The sequence below is a fragment of the Microtus pennsylvanicus genome, chromosome 7, assembly GCF_037038515.1.
Source record: "Microtus pennsylvanicus isolate mMicPen1 chromosome 7, mMicPen1.hap1, whole genome shotgun sequence".
Taxonomy (NCBI): domain Eukaryota; kingdom Metazoa; phylum Chordata; class Mammalia; order Rodentia; family Cricetidae; genus Microtus; species Microtus pennsylvanicus.
The window spans coordinates 109649574-109668015 of record NC_134585.1 but is presented as its reverse complement, the minus strand read 5'-3'; the positions used below and the strand labels follow the sequence as shown (position 1 = coordinate 109668015).

At 45.9% G+C, this 18442-nt stretch overlaps 1 protein-coding gene across 4 annotated transcripts in view; it reads right to left on the bottom strand.

Annotated features, from left to right (window-relative positions):
- The window catches only part of Cttnbp2nl (CTTNBP2 N-terminal like), a 50344-nt gene that overhangs the window by 19111 nt on the left and 12791 nt on the right, over positions 1–18442 (bottom strand). For all 4 annotated transcript variants that reach the window (XM_075981699.1, XM_075981701.1, XM_075981702.1 and 1 more), the window contains exons 2-3: positions 17406–17527; positions 10797–10904 (exon numbers count right to left, since the gene is read on the bottom strand). In XM_075981699.1, the coding sequence (XP_075837814.1) occupies positions 10797–10895 (99 nt within the window). In that variant the 5' untranslated portion in view covers positions 10896–10904; positions 17406–17527. The remainder of the gene's footprint in view (positions 1–10796; positions 10905–17405; positions 17528–18442) is intronic.

The following is an 18442-nucleotide window of genomic DNA, read 5'->3' as shown; positions in this document are numbered from 1 at the left end:
ACAGCTGGAAGAGGTGAAACGCCAGCTCTCCCTCTCCATGGAAGGGGGAGATTCAGAGACAAAACACAAAGAGCCCTGTGATGTGCAATGCTTATCAGAATGAACACATCTTCACATTGCTGTAATCCCCAGTGAGGACAGAAAAGAGAAATCACATTAAATGTATTCAGCTTTTTAAAATGTACTGGCGTGCTTGGTGGTTAAGAGTGCTTGCTGTGGGTTCCTAACACACACACCAGGCAACTCATTGTAACTGCAGTTCCAAGACAAACACCGAAATAGACACAATTAAATAAATGTAATTTTATAAAACAAACAATCCCCCCCCCCCGACCAAAAAACGACCAACTAACAAAACAAAACCACCCCCAGAAATTCTAAAGGACCAAACACAACACTATTATGATATAGTGCTGAAATGCGCTAGAACAGATTCTGAATATACACCATGATTACAGAAAATCGTATTTTAAACAGCCATGGAGGGCATTTCATTTAAGAGGCACGTGGAAGAACAAGAAACGATGTGGGGCCGAGTGGGATTAAGACAAGAGTGCCAACGGCACCAAGGAAAGAAGTTTAAAAAGGAAGACGAGGGGCTGGAGAGATGGCTCAGTAGTCGAGAGCACAGGCTGCTCTTCCCAGCACCTACACGGTGGCTCACAATGTCTGTGACTTCAGTTCCAGGGGAATCTAGTGCTCTCTTCTGGCCTACACTGGCACTAGGAATGCACACACGACATATATGTAGGCAAAACACCCACACATATTTTTAAAAAATGGCCTGGAGTCCTAGGAATTGGGAAGCTGGGGGGGGGGTCTGCTGTGTCTGGTACCTGTCAGTTACATATCACAACACCCTATCTCAAGAAACCAACACCCGCCGCCACCACCAAAAGTAAGGCACTCAGGTAATCTAATTAGAAGGAGTCAGTAGGGGCTGGAGTTTAGAGGTAGAGTGTTTGCTGCGCTACGTTCTGGGTCCAATCCCCAGCGCAGAGAGGGCAGGGAATTAGAAGACACTGAAACACCTGCGGCACCAGAGGAGCCGGGGATGGCAGGTGGCTCAGGTGAAGACGGCTGCAAAGAGCTTGGGCTCAGAAAAGAGCAGAATGCAGAAACTGGTTCAAATGAGCCTTGAGCCTGGGACAAGAAGTAATGTAAGTGAAGAAATCGGAGCATCAAGAGAAGGGAGGAAGCAAGGGGCAAGTAAGCCATGAAGAAAGGGAAGAGGGCTGGGAAAGACGTCCAGCTGGTAGAGCGCGTGCCCAGTATGCGCGCAGCCGAGCTCCAGCCCAGCACCATGTAAATGCATATGGGGCGTCTATACATCCCAGCACTCAGAAAAGTGTAACTGTATAAGGAAACTGAAGTCCTTGACTGCAACCCAAGCTACTGCTCTCCAAGTCTGTGAGTTCTCCTCCTGGGCCACTTCTGAGCATCTCAATGATTAGGTCTGGATGTCCAAAACAGTAAACTAAGAATAACCAATAATAAACTACATAAACTAATATTAACTAATCTGCGGTGCCCTGTTGTGTCTTAAGAGATCTAAGTTGGTGCACAACAGTTCTTCCTTTCTTACAAATACTACACATTAGGCCTGTGGGCACTGTCTAAAACACCAGCACTGGAGAGGAGAGGCAGGAGACTGCTCCAAGTTGAGGTCAGCTTGGCAGGCAGTGCAAACCCTCCACCTAGGAATAGTCCACAGTGAGGTAGGTACACCAGGTTTTGCAGTGCAAACCCTCCACCTAGAAATAGTCCACAGTGAGGTGCACCAGGTTCTGCTGCCTTGCTTTATTGCTTTACAGGTTCACGGTGCTGTGTTAAACAGTGGTGCATAGAACATCCTTGGGTGTCTATGGAAGAATGCCCCCACTTCCCCCTCCCAGACAGAGTTTCTCTATGTAGCGCTGGCTATCCTGGAACTCAGAGATCTGCCTGCCTCAACTTCCTGAGTGCTGGTGGGATTAGAGGTGTGGGCCACCACCCAGTGAAAGGACAGTGTTGTAGAAGAGATATTTCCTTCCTTCCTTCCTTCCTTCCTTCCTTCCTTCCTTCCTTCCTTCCTTCTTTCCTTCCTTCCTTCCTTCCTTCCTTAAAAAAAGACTTTAATGCTTTTATTATGTGTACCCGTGTGCTTCTGCATGAGTATATGCCACTCCTGTATGGGTGCCTGAGGTGTCCAGAAGAGGGTGCTGAATCTCTGGAGCTGGAGTTACAAGTGGTTGTGAGCCGTTTATTGTGGGTGCTGGGCACCTAACTCAGGTCCTCTGGAAGAACAGCACGGACTCTTAACCACTCAACCATCTCTTTAGTCCCCTATAATAAAGGTTCCTAGCTTTTCTTTTCAAGACCACCTCTTTATTATCGTGTATGGATGAGACTCTGTGGAGTTGGTTTATTCCTTCCACTTTCACACGGTTCTGAGACTTGAACTCAGGTCAGCAGGCTGTGTGTGTCGTTGGGCAGTGAGCACCTTTACCTGCTGAGAGCCATCTCAGTTGCCCCAGGTTTCCCAATACGTTCTGTAAAGTGTCTCTTTTCCACACAGACTGTCAGCAGGCAGATAGGATGGCTTCCTCCTCTCCTAGTTATTTCTACAACTGGCTGAATCCACACACTACATGACCCAGCACCGTTTTTATTTGAAATAAAAACTTTCGTACTTCTCCTTGCTTTTCCCTATAGGGGCAGCTAGAAATAGCCTGATTAAACCTGAATCATGAGGTCAGCACATGCCAGGAGACACAATGACAGGACGTCAAAATAACAGGAATAAGCTGCTTCCTTTTTTATCTTAGTTTCAGGCTGAGGGACTGCAATAGAGCTTGTTCCCAACTGCCCAAGAGGAGAACTGTTCTGGAAGGAAGTGACACTTCACAAGCAGAACCCCCTTCCCTTCCTCCAAGGCATGGCCCTCCGCAACCCCATACCCAGATCCCAGAGGCCACAGGGAGATGTGAGCTGATGACAACAGTGGTGCCTGTAATTACTGCTCACATACTCACAGCATGAATGGCGCTCACCGAGGGCCAGCGAACAGCTGACACCACAATCACTTTTAAGAGCTGGCTGTTATGGATGAGGGTCAATGTTTTCATGAATAAAATTCAGATGTTTTATCACTTAAGAACACAAGCTTCTTGTTATAAATAGTTTATGAACTGTTATGCAGTTTATGAACACTCTTCGATAGGAATGGCCTTTCCTGTTCTTCTGGCTCTTTCTGCCGGGATGGCTCATCGGTACTCCCCGCTCACTGACTCACCCTGCCCTGGGTAGTACAGGACTCCTACCGCCTTCAGGGAAGCAAGCCACAGAGAATGGAGAGGCTTGGTTGGGATTTTCCACCAGTTACAAGCTGGTACTCTTCTATGTTCACGGTTCTGTTTTCACACACAGACCTTTTTCCTTATTAGGCTGAAGGTCCACTCTGATCGCGCTGTACTGTTCTGCCCAGACCCTGCTATCAGATGCTAGGCTGTTTCTAGCATTTCCACTGCACTGAAACTGCTCCACGAACAGCCTGACTTGCCTGATTTGCGACTGTACTCAGGAGGCTGAGGTGGAAGGAGGGCAAACTGCAGACATACCTGGGCTGGATAGTGTCTCAAAACACTAAGGAAGAAAACTCTGACGACATCTAAATATTCAATATCACTAGTCAATAAGAAATGAAAATTAGAACTGAAACGAGAGCCTGGTGTGGGTGCAGGAACATGCAGCCGAGGCAGGACTTCTCTGAGTTCCACGTCAACCTGAGCTATACAGTGTGTTCCAGGCCGGCCTGGGTTACACAATCTCATACAACAATAACAATGAAATGGAAGTGACTTATGACGCACCTGTTAGAATGGTTAAATAAAAAAGGGGGCTGTACCCAATGCTGGCAAAGCTGTGGCATCACTACAACTCTTGATGGGGAATATAGGATGGTTTATCACATCAGAAAACTACCTGGATAGTTCTTACAAATTAAACAAGATACTTGGCATGGTGGCTAATGAAATCCCAGCACTTGATTTAATTCAGTCATTCCATTCCTTTGTGTCCACACAAAGCCTTTCACATGTAAAGGTTCATGGTGACTTTATTTATAGTAATAACAAAGTTTGAAATAATGCAGATACTAAGATGAATGCATAAAACAAAACCATAGTTCAAGGCCAGCCTGGTCTACAAGAGCTAGTTCCAGGACAGGAACCAAAAAGCTACGGAAAAACCCTGTCTCAAAAATCCAAAAAAACAAAAACAAAAAAAACCAAAACTATGAGGTATGTATAGAGATAGTGGAACACCATTCAGTCATAAGAGAAATCAACTGTCAATACATAAAACAGCATAGATAATAAACAATCATACGCATAGTAACAGGCTGCCCCTAACTTATCTTTGTACCTATAGGTTAGGGCGTCTCTCAACTATCATCACAGAAGCTGCTTTTTGCAGTAGGTGGCAGTTAATACAGAGACCTGCTCTAGCCAACACGCAGAGACTAAGAGTGTGAAATGTTCAGACAAACGGGACATCTGGAGCACACTCCCTTCCCTCAAGGCTCAGACAGCACTGACAAAGAGGGGCTGGACAGTCTGTGAGAGCCAGAAAGAGGAGATGTGTACAGAGAAACCGTAGTTGCTGGACACGACAGGGTACCTGTTACACGCATGAACTCACAGTGGCAGAGGTTGTGTGCTTAAGACCCAAACAAGATTAAGCCAGCTAAAACCCAGGTGTGGATGGGTGAGAGGTTCTTGAAGTCCCACCTCTACCTGAGAAGCTACTGACAACCGATGGCTGTTAGGGGATATTGGGGAAGTCTGCTGTTTCCAGGGATATGGCCTAGGCTCCGTGGATGGTCCCGTGCCCATGCACGCACAGGCAGCTATGTGGGCTCAGTGGATTTAAAAACAAAGCTCATAGAGATGAGAGGAAAAAGTGGGAGGGGGCAGATAAGGCGGGGAACTGGACAGAAGGGAATCAGGCAGATTTGATCAAACACAACATTTGCAGATATAAAACTCTCAAACAAGTTCACTCTTCCACAACTAAGAAAATAACGTCTAGATGATTCCATAAAGCCAGGTAACTGACATCTGGGGACAGAAAGCAGGCCAGGGATTCAGGAGCAGGGGTGGTGAGGTGAGTTAGGCAGGGTGAATTAAAAAGGGCACAAAGAAGATCTTGGGGGTGATGGACACATCTCTTGGGACTGTGGAAATGGTCTGCAGTGCACACCCGTGACGGCAGCACTCTGGCAGAGACGATGGACGGGTCTTAGGCTCAAGGCCAGCTTGGGCTGAATTGCAAGACTCAAACACAAAACTATGGAGGGGTTTGGGTGGGGGAAGCTACAACATACCATCTGCTCCAAGCCACCAAGTCAACCTTACCCTTTGTCAGCTGTTTCAAAAGACAGACATCTGGTTATCAGGGTAGGGATGGAGTAATTCCAGACAAGCACTACTGGGAACATCAGAAAATGCCACTGAAAAGCAAAACGCGGATCTTCCCCGCAAGACAGCATCCCATCAGCACTGCAGGCTTTATGAACGTAGTTCTGCCCTAAACCGATGAACTCTGTAGCGTGGATCGTAATGATAGTAACTATGGGTAAAGTGGTCATACCTGTCTAGTCGGGGTCTCTCTCTCAGTTCATCAGACGAGAGCCCCATCTGTGCTGGTGTGCACACACAAGTGCAAAGTCGGATGGAAGATGTCTTTCTTTATTATTTTCCTTTTTTCCCCCAGACAGATGCTATGTGGATAGAGCTAAGTATGGCTCTGTATCAGAGGAAGACGTGTGTGGAGTGTGTGCTCTAAATCTGATCAATTCTGTTTCCCAGAGTTTTAAATGGCCATGATCGCAGTCCCCTGTCCTCCTCTGGGCAGGCACTTTCTATTTCTACTGAACTGGGACTTTCCTGCTGAATTGTGTAGCTCCACCCCTGGCTTCTAACAATGTAATTTTCCTTTTACTACTGAAGGGATTTCTACAGTGTGCTCACTCGGGAAAATAAAAGTTTATGTGACTTTCATGAAGATTGTTTTTCCCCGACACATGCTTCTAAACAGAAAATCATGTTTACCTGAGGTTCAATTGAGACCAAACACACTATAAATGGTCTCTTTAACAACTAATTTACATACAGGAAGACTGGTTATTACACCATAGAAACACTGCCTTTCATGGCTTTATGCAAACATGCTTCGGCTGCAGCAGAGAAGGGCCCGGCGGCTTTTCTATGGGCAGAAGCACACTACTGGGAGACTGCAGGAACTGCAGTGCAACCTAGCACGTGGCAACAATTCCAGAGAGTGAATTAACACTTTTACAATCCCAGCTCTAGACAGGGATTCATTTTTACAAACTGTAGGACATTTACAATTGTTCCCTAAAGAAACAAAACCTGTGTGACTTGATATTCACCAAGAAGCAACAGGTAGCCATGTGGTTTTGTTCAGAAACAAAAACTTAAAGTAGAAAAAAAAGACTGTCCTTCCCCTTTGAAAGCAAAAGAGCAATCAAAGCTGCTTAAGAAAGACCAAGCTGTTTTTTACCGCAGCGTAGTACTCTAATGTGTAGATATTCCACACTTTCTTCATCCATTCTTCCATTGAGGGGCATCTAGGTTGTTTCCAAGTTCTGGCTATTACAAATAATACTGCTATGAACATGGTTGAACAAATGCTCTTGTCATATGATAGGGCATCTCTTGGGTATATTCCCAGGAGTGGTATTGCTGGGTCCAGGGGTAGGTTGATCCCGAATTTCCTGAGAAACCGAAACACTGATTTCCAAAGTGGTTGCACAAGATTGCGACTTCTCGAATTTTGCTTGCAAATGGATGGAAATAGAAAACACTATCCTGAGTGAGGTAACCCAGACCCAAAAAGATGAATATGGGATGTACTCACTCATAATTGGTTTCTAGCCATAAATAAGGGTCACGGAGTCTACAATTGGTGATCCTAAAGAAGCTAAGTAAGAAGGTGAACCCAAGGAAAAACATATAGTTATCCTCTTGGCTATGGGAAGTAGACAAAATTGCCGGGGAGAAAATGGGGATCTTGGGGGTGGGGTGGGATAGGGTTAAGGGGAGATGGGGAGAGAAAAGGGAGAAGGGGAGGATGGGGGGAACTTGGGGAAAAAGGAGGATTGGGATAAAGGAAGGTTGGATAGGGGAGCACGGAAGCACAATTCTTAGTTAAGGGAGCCACCTTAGGGTTGGCAAGAGACTTGAACCTAGAGTGGCTCCCAGGAGCCCAAGCCGAGGTCCCCAGTTAGTTCCTTGGGCAGCTGAGGATAGGGAACCTGAAATGACCCTAGCCTATAGCAATACTGACGATTATCTTGCATATCATCATAGAACCTTCATCTGGTGATGGATGGAGATAGAGACAGAGACCCACACTGGAGCACTGGACTGAGCTCCCAAGGTCCCACTGAGGAGCAGAAGGAGGGAGAACATGAGCAAAGAAGTCGGGACCACGAGGGGTGCACCCACCCACTGAGACAGTGGAGCTGATCTACTGGGAGCTCACCAAGGCCAGCTGGACTGTGACTGAAAAAGCATGGGTAAAACTGGACTCTCTGAACATGGCGAACAATAAGGGCTGATGAGAAGCCAAGGACAATGGCACAGGGTTTTGATCCTACGCAATGTGCTGGCTTTGTGGGAGCCTAGCCAGTTTGGATGTTCACCTTCCTAGATATGGACAGAGGGGGGAGGACCTAGGACTTACCACAGGGCAGGGAACCCTGACTGCTCTTTGGACTGGAGAGGGAGGGGGAGAGGAGTGGGAGGAGGGGGATAAGGGTGGGAGGAGGGGGAGGGAAATGGGAGGCTGGGAGGAGGTGGAAACTTGTTTTTTTTCTTCCTTTTCTCAATAAAAAAAAATAAATTAAAAAAAAAAGAAAGACCAAGCTGGCCATTTCTAGAGCATAACTTTATTCCCAGTACTCAAGAGGCAAAGGGGTCTTTATGGAGCCTGAGGTCTAGGTCAGTCAGGCTACATAATGGGATTGTGTCAGAAAGTGAGTGAGGGTGGGCGGAAGTGGCCTGAAGAGGTAAGAGAAGGCTCAGTGGTTGACTGGGCATACTGTTCTTGCAGGGGGACCAGAGTTTGGTTCCCAGAATCACTTCAGACAGCACACGGCAACCTGTAACTCCAGCTGGAAGGGATCCAGCACCTCTGGCCTTGCAGAGATCTCCACTTGTTTGTATGTGCTTGTGCGTATACACGCGTGAGCACACACACACACACACACACACACACACATACACACACACAAAACGACCCCCCAAAAAACAACTCCAAAACACAAAAACCCCTCAAAAAAAAAAGACCAAACCCAAAAAACAAAGACCAACGCTTTTTAACTCACTGAATATGAATTAGGAACTAATAATAAAAAGAAAATCATTGTTAGTTCAGAAAATCTACCAAGTATTTGTTAAGCAAAAGAGCTGTAAGATGACATCTAGCATTGCTACAGAACCCTAACAGGCAGGCAGACAGAAACGATCCCACAGATGAAATGAGATTTCACTTTAATGTAAAGAATCTGGCAGGGGGCCAGAGAGATGGCTAGGTGGTTAAGAGCATGGTGGCTCACAAAAGTCTGTAACTCATTTCAGGGAATCTGATTTCCTCCTCTGGCTTCCCAGGTACACATACATACATGAAGGCAAAACACTCCTACACATAAATACAAATAAATTCAAAACAGCAGCAGCAAAGAATCTTGTTGATGACTGTGCCTCTAACCCAACTGTGAATAACTCTGACTCAGGAGATGTTTAAAGACACCTGTCTTGTGGGGAGCCACACTGGGTGGAGGCCGAGCTCAGCTACATCACCTACAGGCCACACAGATGGAGAATGCCACTGGCTGTCTAAACAACTCCCTTATAGAGCTTACAGCTCCCGCTTCTCTGGATCCTTTCAACTTTTCAGACCATTCTTATAGTAAACAGAACTAGACACATGTAGAAAAACCGCTAGGAAACACGCGCAGCAAGCAGCCAAGGCACCCTATGGCACAGAATAGAGAACAGCTTCTGCTAACTCCAACACTTGCCTGGGAGCACTGTGGCAATCTTAAGGCAATGCATCAAAATGGCAGTCATTTTATTTGTTCAACAAATATTTGATGCTAGGGATGTGGCTTAGTGGCTGATCGTGTCCCCGAGTTAAACTTCAACAACAAAAATTACTACAGCAAATATTTACCACGTATCTACATCAGGCTCTGTCAAGCTTGGGGGAAACGAACAGCAAAGTGACACACACAGCAGGTGCCATTCTGCGCCCTCCCAGGCCGGGAAACGGTCTCTTTCCCTTGCAGGCGTCCTCTGCCACCCCATCCAATTCCGAGGGGATGAGGGCGGATGAAGGACACGGAACGACAGGAACTAGCAGGGTTAAGAATGGGATCAAACCGTCCTTGGTTCTTTTCCTGTTCTCCTCATTGTCAGGCAAGGACAAGGAATGGGAAGGTATCCTGAGGCCAAGCTAACTAGTAAAGTCAGTCTTTTATAAACTAGCATCACTCTAAACCTGACAACGACAGGTTTGCTGTCGAGATGCGCTGTTCTTCGTAGGGAGTCATCTGTCTTCAGCACGCTCAACTTTCGCCTGCTTTGGTTACTGCTCTTTGGCTTTGGGGGTCTCGTCTGCTGAGATTCAACCGATACTCGGAAAAGTCTCTTCTCCTCTTATCTAAACATGTTAAGACAGAAAGATCTCCGTGCAAGTGTAAAAAGCTCCAATGCATCTGCTTGGGTTTTTATAGGCTCTGCAGAGTTTCCACAGATTGTCTCTCCTCACTAATACACCTCTCCCAACCTTTGCATTCTAACTGATAACAAATTAAGTAACCCAATAGTTTCCTTTTTTTTTTTTTTTTAGAAAAAAGGTCTTATTTATGTATACTACAGTGTTCTGACTGCATGTATGCTTTCAGGCCAGAAGAGGGCACCAGATCTCACTATAGATGGTTGTGAGCCACCATGCGGTTGCTGGGAATTGAACTCAGGACCTCTGGAAGAGCAGCCAGGGCTCTTAACCTCTGAGCCATCTCTCCAGCCCTAATTTTTTTTTTTTTTTAATTTTTGAGACAGGGTTTCTTTGTGTAGCCCTGGCTGTCCTAGAACTCACTCAAGAGATCCAACTGCCTTTGTCTTAGGAGTATTAGAATTAGAGGCATGTGCCACCACGCAACCACATCCTGCCTAGCAATAGCTTTATGGAAATCCTGATGTCCTTATATCCCGAGCTTCAGTATATGAATGCATATATACTGCTCATGAAATAGATCTCAGCAAGTTCTCAAAGGGCGTCAGCACTTAAAAACAGTCAAAACATAATAGAAGTGCAAGGCTCAAGGTTTAGAAACCTAGCAGAGACTAAGGGGGCTATTTTTGGGCAGAAAAACTTCATCACTTTTCCCTCCCTTGGTTTGTTTCTTTTCTTTTTTGTTTGTTTTTGTTTTTCGAGACAGGGTTTCTTTGTGGCTTTGGAGCCTGTCCTGGAACTAGCTCTGCAGACCAGGCTGGTCTCGAACTCCCAGAGATCCGCCTGCCTCTGCCTCCCGAGTGCTGGGATTAAAGGCGTGCGCCACTACCGCCCGGCCTGTGCCACCACTCTTGACTTGAAAATCTTGACACAGAGGTGGGTGCCTAAAGCAACTGTCAATATGTCCCACTGCCACTCCAATAACGACACCAATATCCACTTAAATATACTAGAGAAATGACACAGGATCCCCAGGCCCTCTCTCTACATACCTTTAAAGCTTCTATAACGAGGTCCCTTGCTTCAAGTTCTCCTTCAAGAATACTGAACAGTGTCAGGAGTTCAGGCTTGCTGAGTTTTTCCAGATTCATCCTGAAAGTCTTAAACAAAGACAACAATCAGTCTCCAGAAGAGGAGGGAGCTTGACAGGAATGAAGGGTAAGAAGGCAAGACAGAATACACCCTTGGGAGCTGCAACCCAAAACAACACCCAAGGTTTCTGATGCCAATCATAAACTGAGCAGGAAGAGAAAAATAAAATCCCTTGTGAATTATTGATTCCATCACTAACATCAAGTATTCATTACCTTTTCCAGGCTGGTTTGCAACCCGGGTCTCAGAAAGGTTCAGGAACTAATTCTGTGTGCTAGAAACTGAGGTAGAATTGGGCTCCACTGGGTACCATTTCACTAAAGAATTACTGGATCCCACAGAGATCCTCAGTTTAGGTAATGCACGCAGAACATTCTGGGATCTCCCTTCTGTTTGGCTGAAGTTTAACCAAAGGTAATGTGTGCTGTGAGCACAGGAGTAGGGGTCACAATGTTTCCCCATCCTTCAGTAGAACAGGCCTAAACTAAACATATGGAGAGAAGCCCTTGTGTGGTTGCCTTTTTTTTTTTTTTTGGCTTTTTGAGACAGTGTTTCTCTGTGTAATAGTCTAGGCTGTCCTGGAACGTGCTCTGTAGACCAAGCTGGCCTTGAATTCACAGATATCCTTCTGTCTCTGCTGGGATTAAAGGCGGGCACATCACCACCAGACCTAGGAGTGCTTAGAAAGAAGTCCTGGGCCATGCCTTAAGATAATTTATCTGGAGCACAGATAAAGAGACAGATTCTGTCTCAAAAAAAACAAAACAAAAACAAAAAAACATGTTAAAATGTGAAATAAACAAAATAAGTGTTTTTCTCAGAAACCTGAAAATGACTTTATCCACAATTGATAAATTATGAAAAAATATAAGTGAACTAAACACAACCCAGTATAAAGAAATGCCTTTTTGAGAGTCCCAGCCTCTCAAAAAAACAAAAACCAAAACCGAAAAAAAAAAAAAACCAACAACAAAAAAGGATAAAATTAAACGAGTAGCCTCATATTTTAAAAAGATTTTACTCTTCTCTTTAATTGTGCGCCTGTGCACAGATCTGTGCATGAGGACAGAGCCCGTGGACCAGAGGATGACGCCGACTCCTCTGGAGCTGGAGGTAGAGGGGGCTGGGACCACCTGACGGGTGCAAGGGCAGCCAGTGCTCTTAACCAAGCAGCCGTCCTTCATCCTTTAGTTTATTTCTTTTTTAATAACCAGCCTATGTGGTGCAGGCTGGCCTAAAACTCACTATGTAGTTCAGGCTGGCCCTGAAATCTTAGTCCTGCTACCTCAGCCTCCAGAGTGCCAGGAATAGGGTCATGAGTTAGTTTAAGTATCTTAATGAGCTAGGCTACAACAAATTTAACTTTTTATGGCCATTATTTTGTTCCTTGAGATATGGTCTCACTAAATAGAGCAGCTTGGCCAACTTCTTATGTGGATCAAGCTGGTCTTCACTTGTGGCAATCCTTGGCCTTTACTTTCCAAGGGCCAGGATTACAGCCAGTATTCCTTGTTCACAGTGGTGGCTTCCACAAAGACATTTTCATTCAACTGTATCACAATCTTGACCATATTCACCTCCTCAAATATTCTCCTTTCTCCCCAGACACACCAGTCCTCTCCCGCCCCCCACAGTCTTGCTTCTACTTCCAAGTTGTGTGTGTGTCTTAGGTTTGTCTCCTTTCTCTCTGCCGCCTTCTTCCTCGTCTCTACACAGTCATGGCTAGCCTTGAAGTTGCACAATCTTTCTGCTTCTGCTTCCTGGAATTACATCACACTGGTCTTATCATCATCTTGACAGCCACCCTGATAGGTGAGATGTAATCTCAATGTATTTATTTGCTGTCTGAGAATGTCAAGTATTTTAATTTTCCTGTTTTTTTGGCCATCTGCACTTCTTTTGAAAAGTGTTTGTCTCATTAGCCCATTATTGATGAGGCTGGGTGGTTTTTTTTGTTATTTTTATTTATTTTACATGTATTTATTTATGTATTTTTTTGTGTGTTGTGTGAGTGTGTACAGACACACATGCCAAAGCACATGTATGGAGATCAGAAAACAACCGGTGGGGTTGGGTCTCTCATTCCACCATGTGGGCTTCCATGATCCAGCTCACGGTGCAAGGCTTAGAAGGAAGTTCTTTTTCACCCACTGGGCTGTCTTGCAAACACTACTCTTCAGCCTTGTATAGCTGGCGAAGTTTCCCCCCAACTCTGTAGCTGTCTCTGTCCACGACTGTTTCCTTTGCTGTGCAGAAACGTTCTCTCATTCCATTTGTCAGTTCTTGGTTTTATTTCCTGAGCTAACTAGTCTTTTTAGAAATGCCTGTATCTATATCAAATGTATCCCCTAATAGTTTCAGGTCTTATATTGAGGTCTTGTTCCACCACATTCAGTTGATGGTAGTACAGGGATATCATTTATCTAGCACATTTGTTGAGGAAGATGTCTTTTCTCCAATGTATGCCTTTGGCATCAAGTGGTCACAACTGTGCAGGTTTATATACAGGCCCTGTTCTGTCCCATTGATCCACACATCTGTTTTTGAGCTAGTAGCACACTATTTTCATTACTATAATTTGAGACCTACGATAAATATAAGTAGACTATACCTTGAGGTATTGTGACATCTCTAAATCACTCACTCAGGATTGCTTTGGTTGTTCCAGGTCTTTTGTGATTCCAAATTTGCGTTCGGGTTGTTGTTTCTATTTATATATTTTTTTTCTTGTGTAGGCTAGGCTGCTTTATAATTTAAGTGACTCCGAAGGTGACAGCAATTTTATTCTTTCATAGAAATGTATATTACTGTAGCAGGTCAGAGACTTTGATCTGGGTACAGTCTTATTTAGCTAGGGTGGGTGAGTGTGTGTGTGTGTTGGCTTTTGTTTTCGGGGTGTAGGGGTAGACCCAGGATCTAGACTGCCAGTGTACATCACGGAGCTTCACCTTCAGTCCTTAGGCGGAGTGTGGACTAAGAAGGATTTTGGAGAGCACTAATTTGTTTTTTGTTGTTTAGGTTTTGAGACATGGTTTTCCTGGCTGTCCAGTCATGTTGCCCTGGCTGTCCTCCAACTCATTCTGTAGCCTAGGCTGGCCTCCACTCAGATCCACCTGCCTCTGCCTCCTGCATGCTGGGATTAAAGGTGTACACCACCCAGCCTAATTGTTTTGTTTACTTGTGTGTTCCTCACAGCCATCTAGCTGTTCCTGTCCAAGCCAGGACTCGCACTGTGCACTCTCGGTGGTCCCTGTGTTTTACTCTCTGGCACTGCGCACTCTCGGTGGCCCCCGTGTTTTACTGTGTTTTACTCTCTGGCACTGCGCACTCTCGGTGGCCCCTGTGTTTTACTCTCTGGCACTGCGCACTCTCGGTGGCCCCTGTGTTTTACTCTCTGGCACTGCGCACTCTCGGTGGCCCCCGTGTTTTACTGTGTTTTACTCTCTGGCACTGCGCACTCTCGGTGGCTCCTGTGTTTTACTATGTTTTACTCTCTGGCACTGCGCACTCTCGGTGGCCCCCATGTTTTACTCTCTGGCACTGCGCACTCTCGGTGGTCCCTGTGTTTTACTGTGTTTTACTCTCTGGCACTGCGCACTCTCGGTGGTCCCTGTGTTTTACTCTCTGGCACTGCGCACTCTCGGTGGTCCCTGTGTTTTACTATGTTTTACTCTCTGGCACTGCGCACTCTCGGTGGTCCCTGTGTTTTACTCTCTGGCACTGCGCACTCTCGGTGGTCCCTGTGTTTTACTCTCTGGCACTGCGCACTCTCGGTGGTCCCTGTGTTTTACTGTGTTTTACTCTCTGGCACTGCGCACTCTCGGTGGTCCCTGTGTTTTACTCTCTGGCACTGCGCACTCTCGGTGGTCCCTGTGTTTTACTCTCTGGCACTGCGCACTCTCGGTGGCCCCTGTGTTTTACTCTCTGGCACTGCGCACTCTCGGTGGTCCCTGTGTTTTACTCTCTGGCACTGCGCACTCTCGGTGGTCCCTGTGTTTTACTCTCTGGCACTGTGTACTCTCGGTGGTCCCTGTGTTTTACTGTGTTTTACTCTCTGGCACTGTGCACTCTCGGTGGCCCCTGTGTTTTACTCTCTGGCACTGCGCACTCTCGGTGGCCCCTGTGTTTTACTCTCTGGCACTGCGCACTCTCGGTGGCCCCTGTGTTTTACTCTCTGGCACTGCGCACTCTCGGTGGCCCCTGTGTTTTACTCTCTGGCGCTGTGCACTCTCGGTGGCCCCTGTGTTTTACTCTCTGGCACTCGACTTGTAGTCATAGTTTTGGACCTCTAAACGAAAATATTTAAAGACTCTAAAAACACTGAGGAAAAGGGAGTAACGAGAGCAGTCACTGAGGGTGTTGCTGCCGCCTGGCCTGGGTGCTTGTCTGGCCGTTGCTCTGCTCCTTTGGTACTGTGGTGTGCCTTCTTTGCATCAAGGGAAGAGGAAGAGCATGGAAGGATCTCCTTCTACCTTCTGATCTTGGGGAGGGAAGCAAGAGCATGAACCAGGGGAAGGAGCCCGCAGGGCTCGGCGGTGTTAAATCCCTCACCCAGCTTCACTGCTAGCGCCCTGGCCTCGGGGTGTGGTCAGGACTGCGGAGGGGCAGCTCCTCCAACGCCTTCGTTAGATCTGTTTGAGACTGAAACCACCTGGGAGATAGCTCAGGGCTTAGGAGTGCTGGGTGTGGTGGCAAGTGCCTTCAATCCCCTCGGTCAGAAGAGGCCAGGCCAAACTCTGTGAGCTCAAGGTCAGGGGGAAAAAAAGAGTGTTTGTTGTTCTTTACAGAACCTGAGCTTGGTGGGTGACAGCTGCAGGTTAACTCCAGCCTCAGGGGATTTGATGCTCTCGTCTGACCTTTAATGGCACCCGCACTCGGCACACATAGCACAGATGTACATATATACATAAATAAATAACAAAACAAGTCAAAAATAATAATTACTCAAACAGGACCACTTAGATGGTTCATTGAATAAAATCACTTTCTGCCCAAGCCTGATGACCTAGGTTTGATCCCTGGAAAGGAAGGTAAAGGAGAAAGCTGGCTCCTGAATGTTGCTGTCTGACTTCCCTGTGCACGCCATGGCACGCGCGTTGCCCTCCTCACATCCGCACAAAATAAGAAGTAGATAAGCTATTAAATTTTTATTTAAAGTCATTGATTGAGGTGTAGCGCTTTATACTTGTACTCTGCACACTGGAGAGGCCGAGACAGGAAGACTGCTTGTTGTGAGCTCAAGGCTAGTCTGGACTTCAGAGAAAGACCCTATCTCCAAAAAAGAAAAGGAAAAAACAGGGAAGGAACTTGGTCCTTGAAACAGCTCTGGCCGTCTTCCAGTAAAGCTTTCTAAAGCCCCACCGCCCTGTCCATCTGGAGGAGGAAGTCTCCCAGTCATTCAAATAGGAAGATGCAGACCTGGCACTGGCCGCAAAGACATGGGTTCTTTGTTGTGCCCTATGTCGCTTAAGGCAGGACTGATAGACAGGTTTATTAATTGTTGGGGGTTTGTAATTGAGATTGTGTTCTTTGTCGTCGTCCCCCCACAGTAACTTATGGCACATAGTCTTTAATGCTACTGTGAGCCTCGCTGGACTCCACTATCAGGAAGTTAGCATTTAGAGCTGAGGTTATGTTGAGGACTACATGCTAGAACGTGCTCTGGTGATACACTTAAGTACACATCTGTGCATGGTCTCCGTCACTTGAGCACAGCAGCCCTGAAGGCAAGTGAGTGGCTTCTCTGAGTGCCTCTGAGCTTTCAAATGAAGAATAAGGAGAGTATATGAATTCACTGTGTTGCTGTCACTCCAAAGAAAAGCCATGACAGTTACAGTTGAGGTATAAAATGGAAGGAAGGTAGTGTGTGCCCTCCCTTGGAAGCTACGGAGTCGTGTGCAGTGTTCCTGGGTAGGAGACCCTTCATAGCTGGTGGAACCACTGCCTTCTACCTCTGTGTGTTCCGAGACAATAGCTAGAGTTGGTGCCACACTATTTAGCAGATCCTTGGAGAAATGTGAGCTTGTTAAACAAGTTGACTGAAAACACCTCTTAGAACTGGTAAACACTCAGCAAAGTAGGAGAATACAAAACCAGTAGAAAACAGCACCTTTCCCGTGTGCCAGTGGCAAACACCATGAGAAAGGACTCAGGAGATCAGCCCTATTCACAGTAGCTTCAAAAATCGGGTAAAACTAAAATGCCCGGGAGTAAACCTAGCCGGGAAGTAAACTATTTCTGCAGGGAAAGTGCTGGAACACTGAAGAATAACTGAAGACGACTCTGGAAGATAGAAAGATCTTGTATGTTCATGGGTCGGCAGAGTTGATATCATGAGAATGACTCTTACCGAAAGCAATTTACAGAATCAATGCAATTGCCACCAAAATTCTATTCTCAATATACATTATAATCTTCTTACCATAAAATCTTGTCTGAATTAGAGACATCCAAGCTGCATTACGATTTAGTACGGCAGTGGTGAACCTGGGTGCAGAGGTGACACTGACCTGGTATTGGTGGTTGCACTTGCGTCCTCTGGAACAAAGTCTTAGAGATTTCCTTCAGTCAAAACTTTGGAAAATTGACAGATACTTAAAATGCCGTCAGCATGGTAGAAAAGTGTCCAACACTGCAAAACAAGAAGAAGTTCACTGTCTTTGAGACCACACTATGAACAGTGTAGTGAGCCCCATTGGTGGCCAATAGGACCACAGCTGGTAGGTCTGATGGCGCCAGGCTGCTAATGTAATCATGGAGGGTGGGAGCTAACGAAACCCGCCCCCCTTTTCTTCTAAGACAGGGGCTTGCTACAGAGCCTGGGGGACCTCAAACTCCAATGCTGATCCTCTCGCTTCAGCCTCTAGCATCCAGAATCTCTTCTGATGTCCAGGGCCACTCTAAGGACTAACTCGTCAAGGGCATTGGACACTCACTTTCCCTGGATCGACAAAAGCCTGAGCAACAGACAGCATGAGTCACGCACGATGCCACAATGCACTCAGAACATAATCACAACCAAAATGTTCCACCTGCCAAATCTGTGTAAGAAAACGTCTCATCTCACTTCCTGACAACCACAAAGAAACAAACCAATCTGTGACCTTTTCCACTGTTTACAAGGATGACCAAACACTGCCAGCTTCTATTTTCCCATCATGTCTACACATTAAATGCTGACTTACAAACAAATGGTTTTGCTTATATTTCCCCAATGGTACTAAGCTATAGTTAAAAAAAAAAAAGATACACACACCCCTCAATATGCAAGAAGTGAAATTGACCAGAGAAAAAACGGGGCACTGGGAAAGGAGTGGAGTCAGAAAAGGGAGGGTAGGAGGGAAGGGGAATGGGGACGTAGGGGAGTCAGGCTCAACATATAATATATACATGTATGAAAACTTGAAAAAAATGAAATAAAAAACCCAAGAAGAAAAAGGAAATGGGAATCTTTAATTTTATTCAATTTATTCCAATTTATTTACTGAGTCAACAGTTAAACTCTGAACCTCCCAAGTTAGAAGAGGAAGTTTGGGTCTATCACACA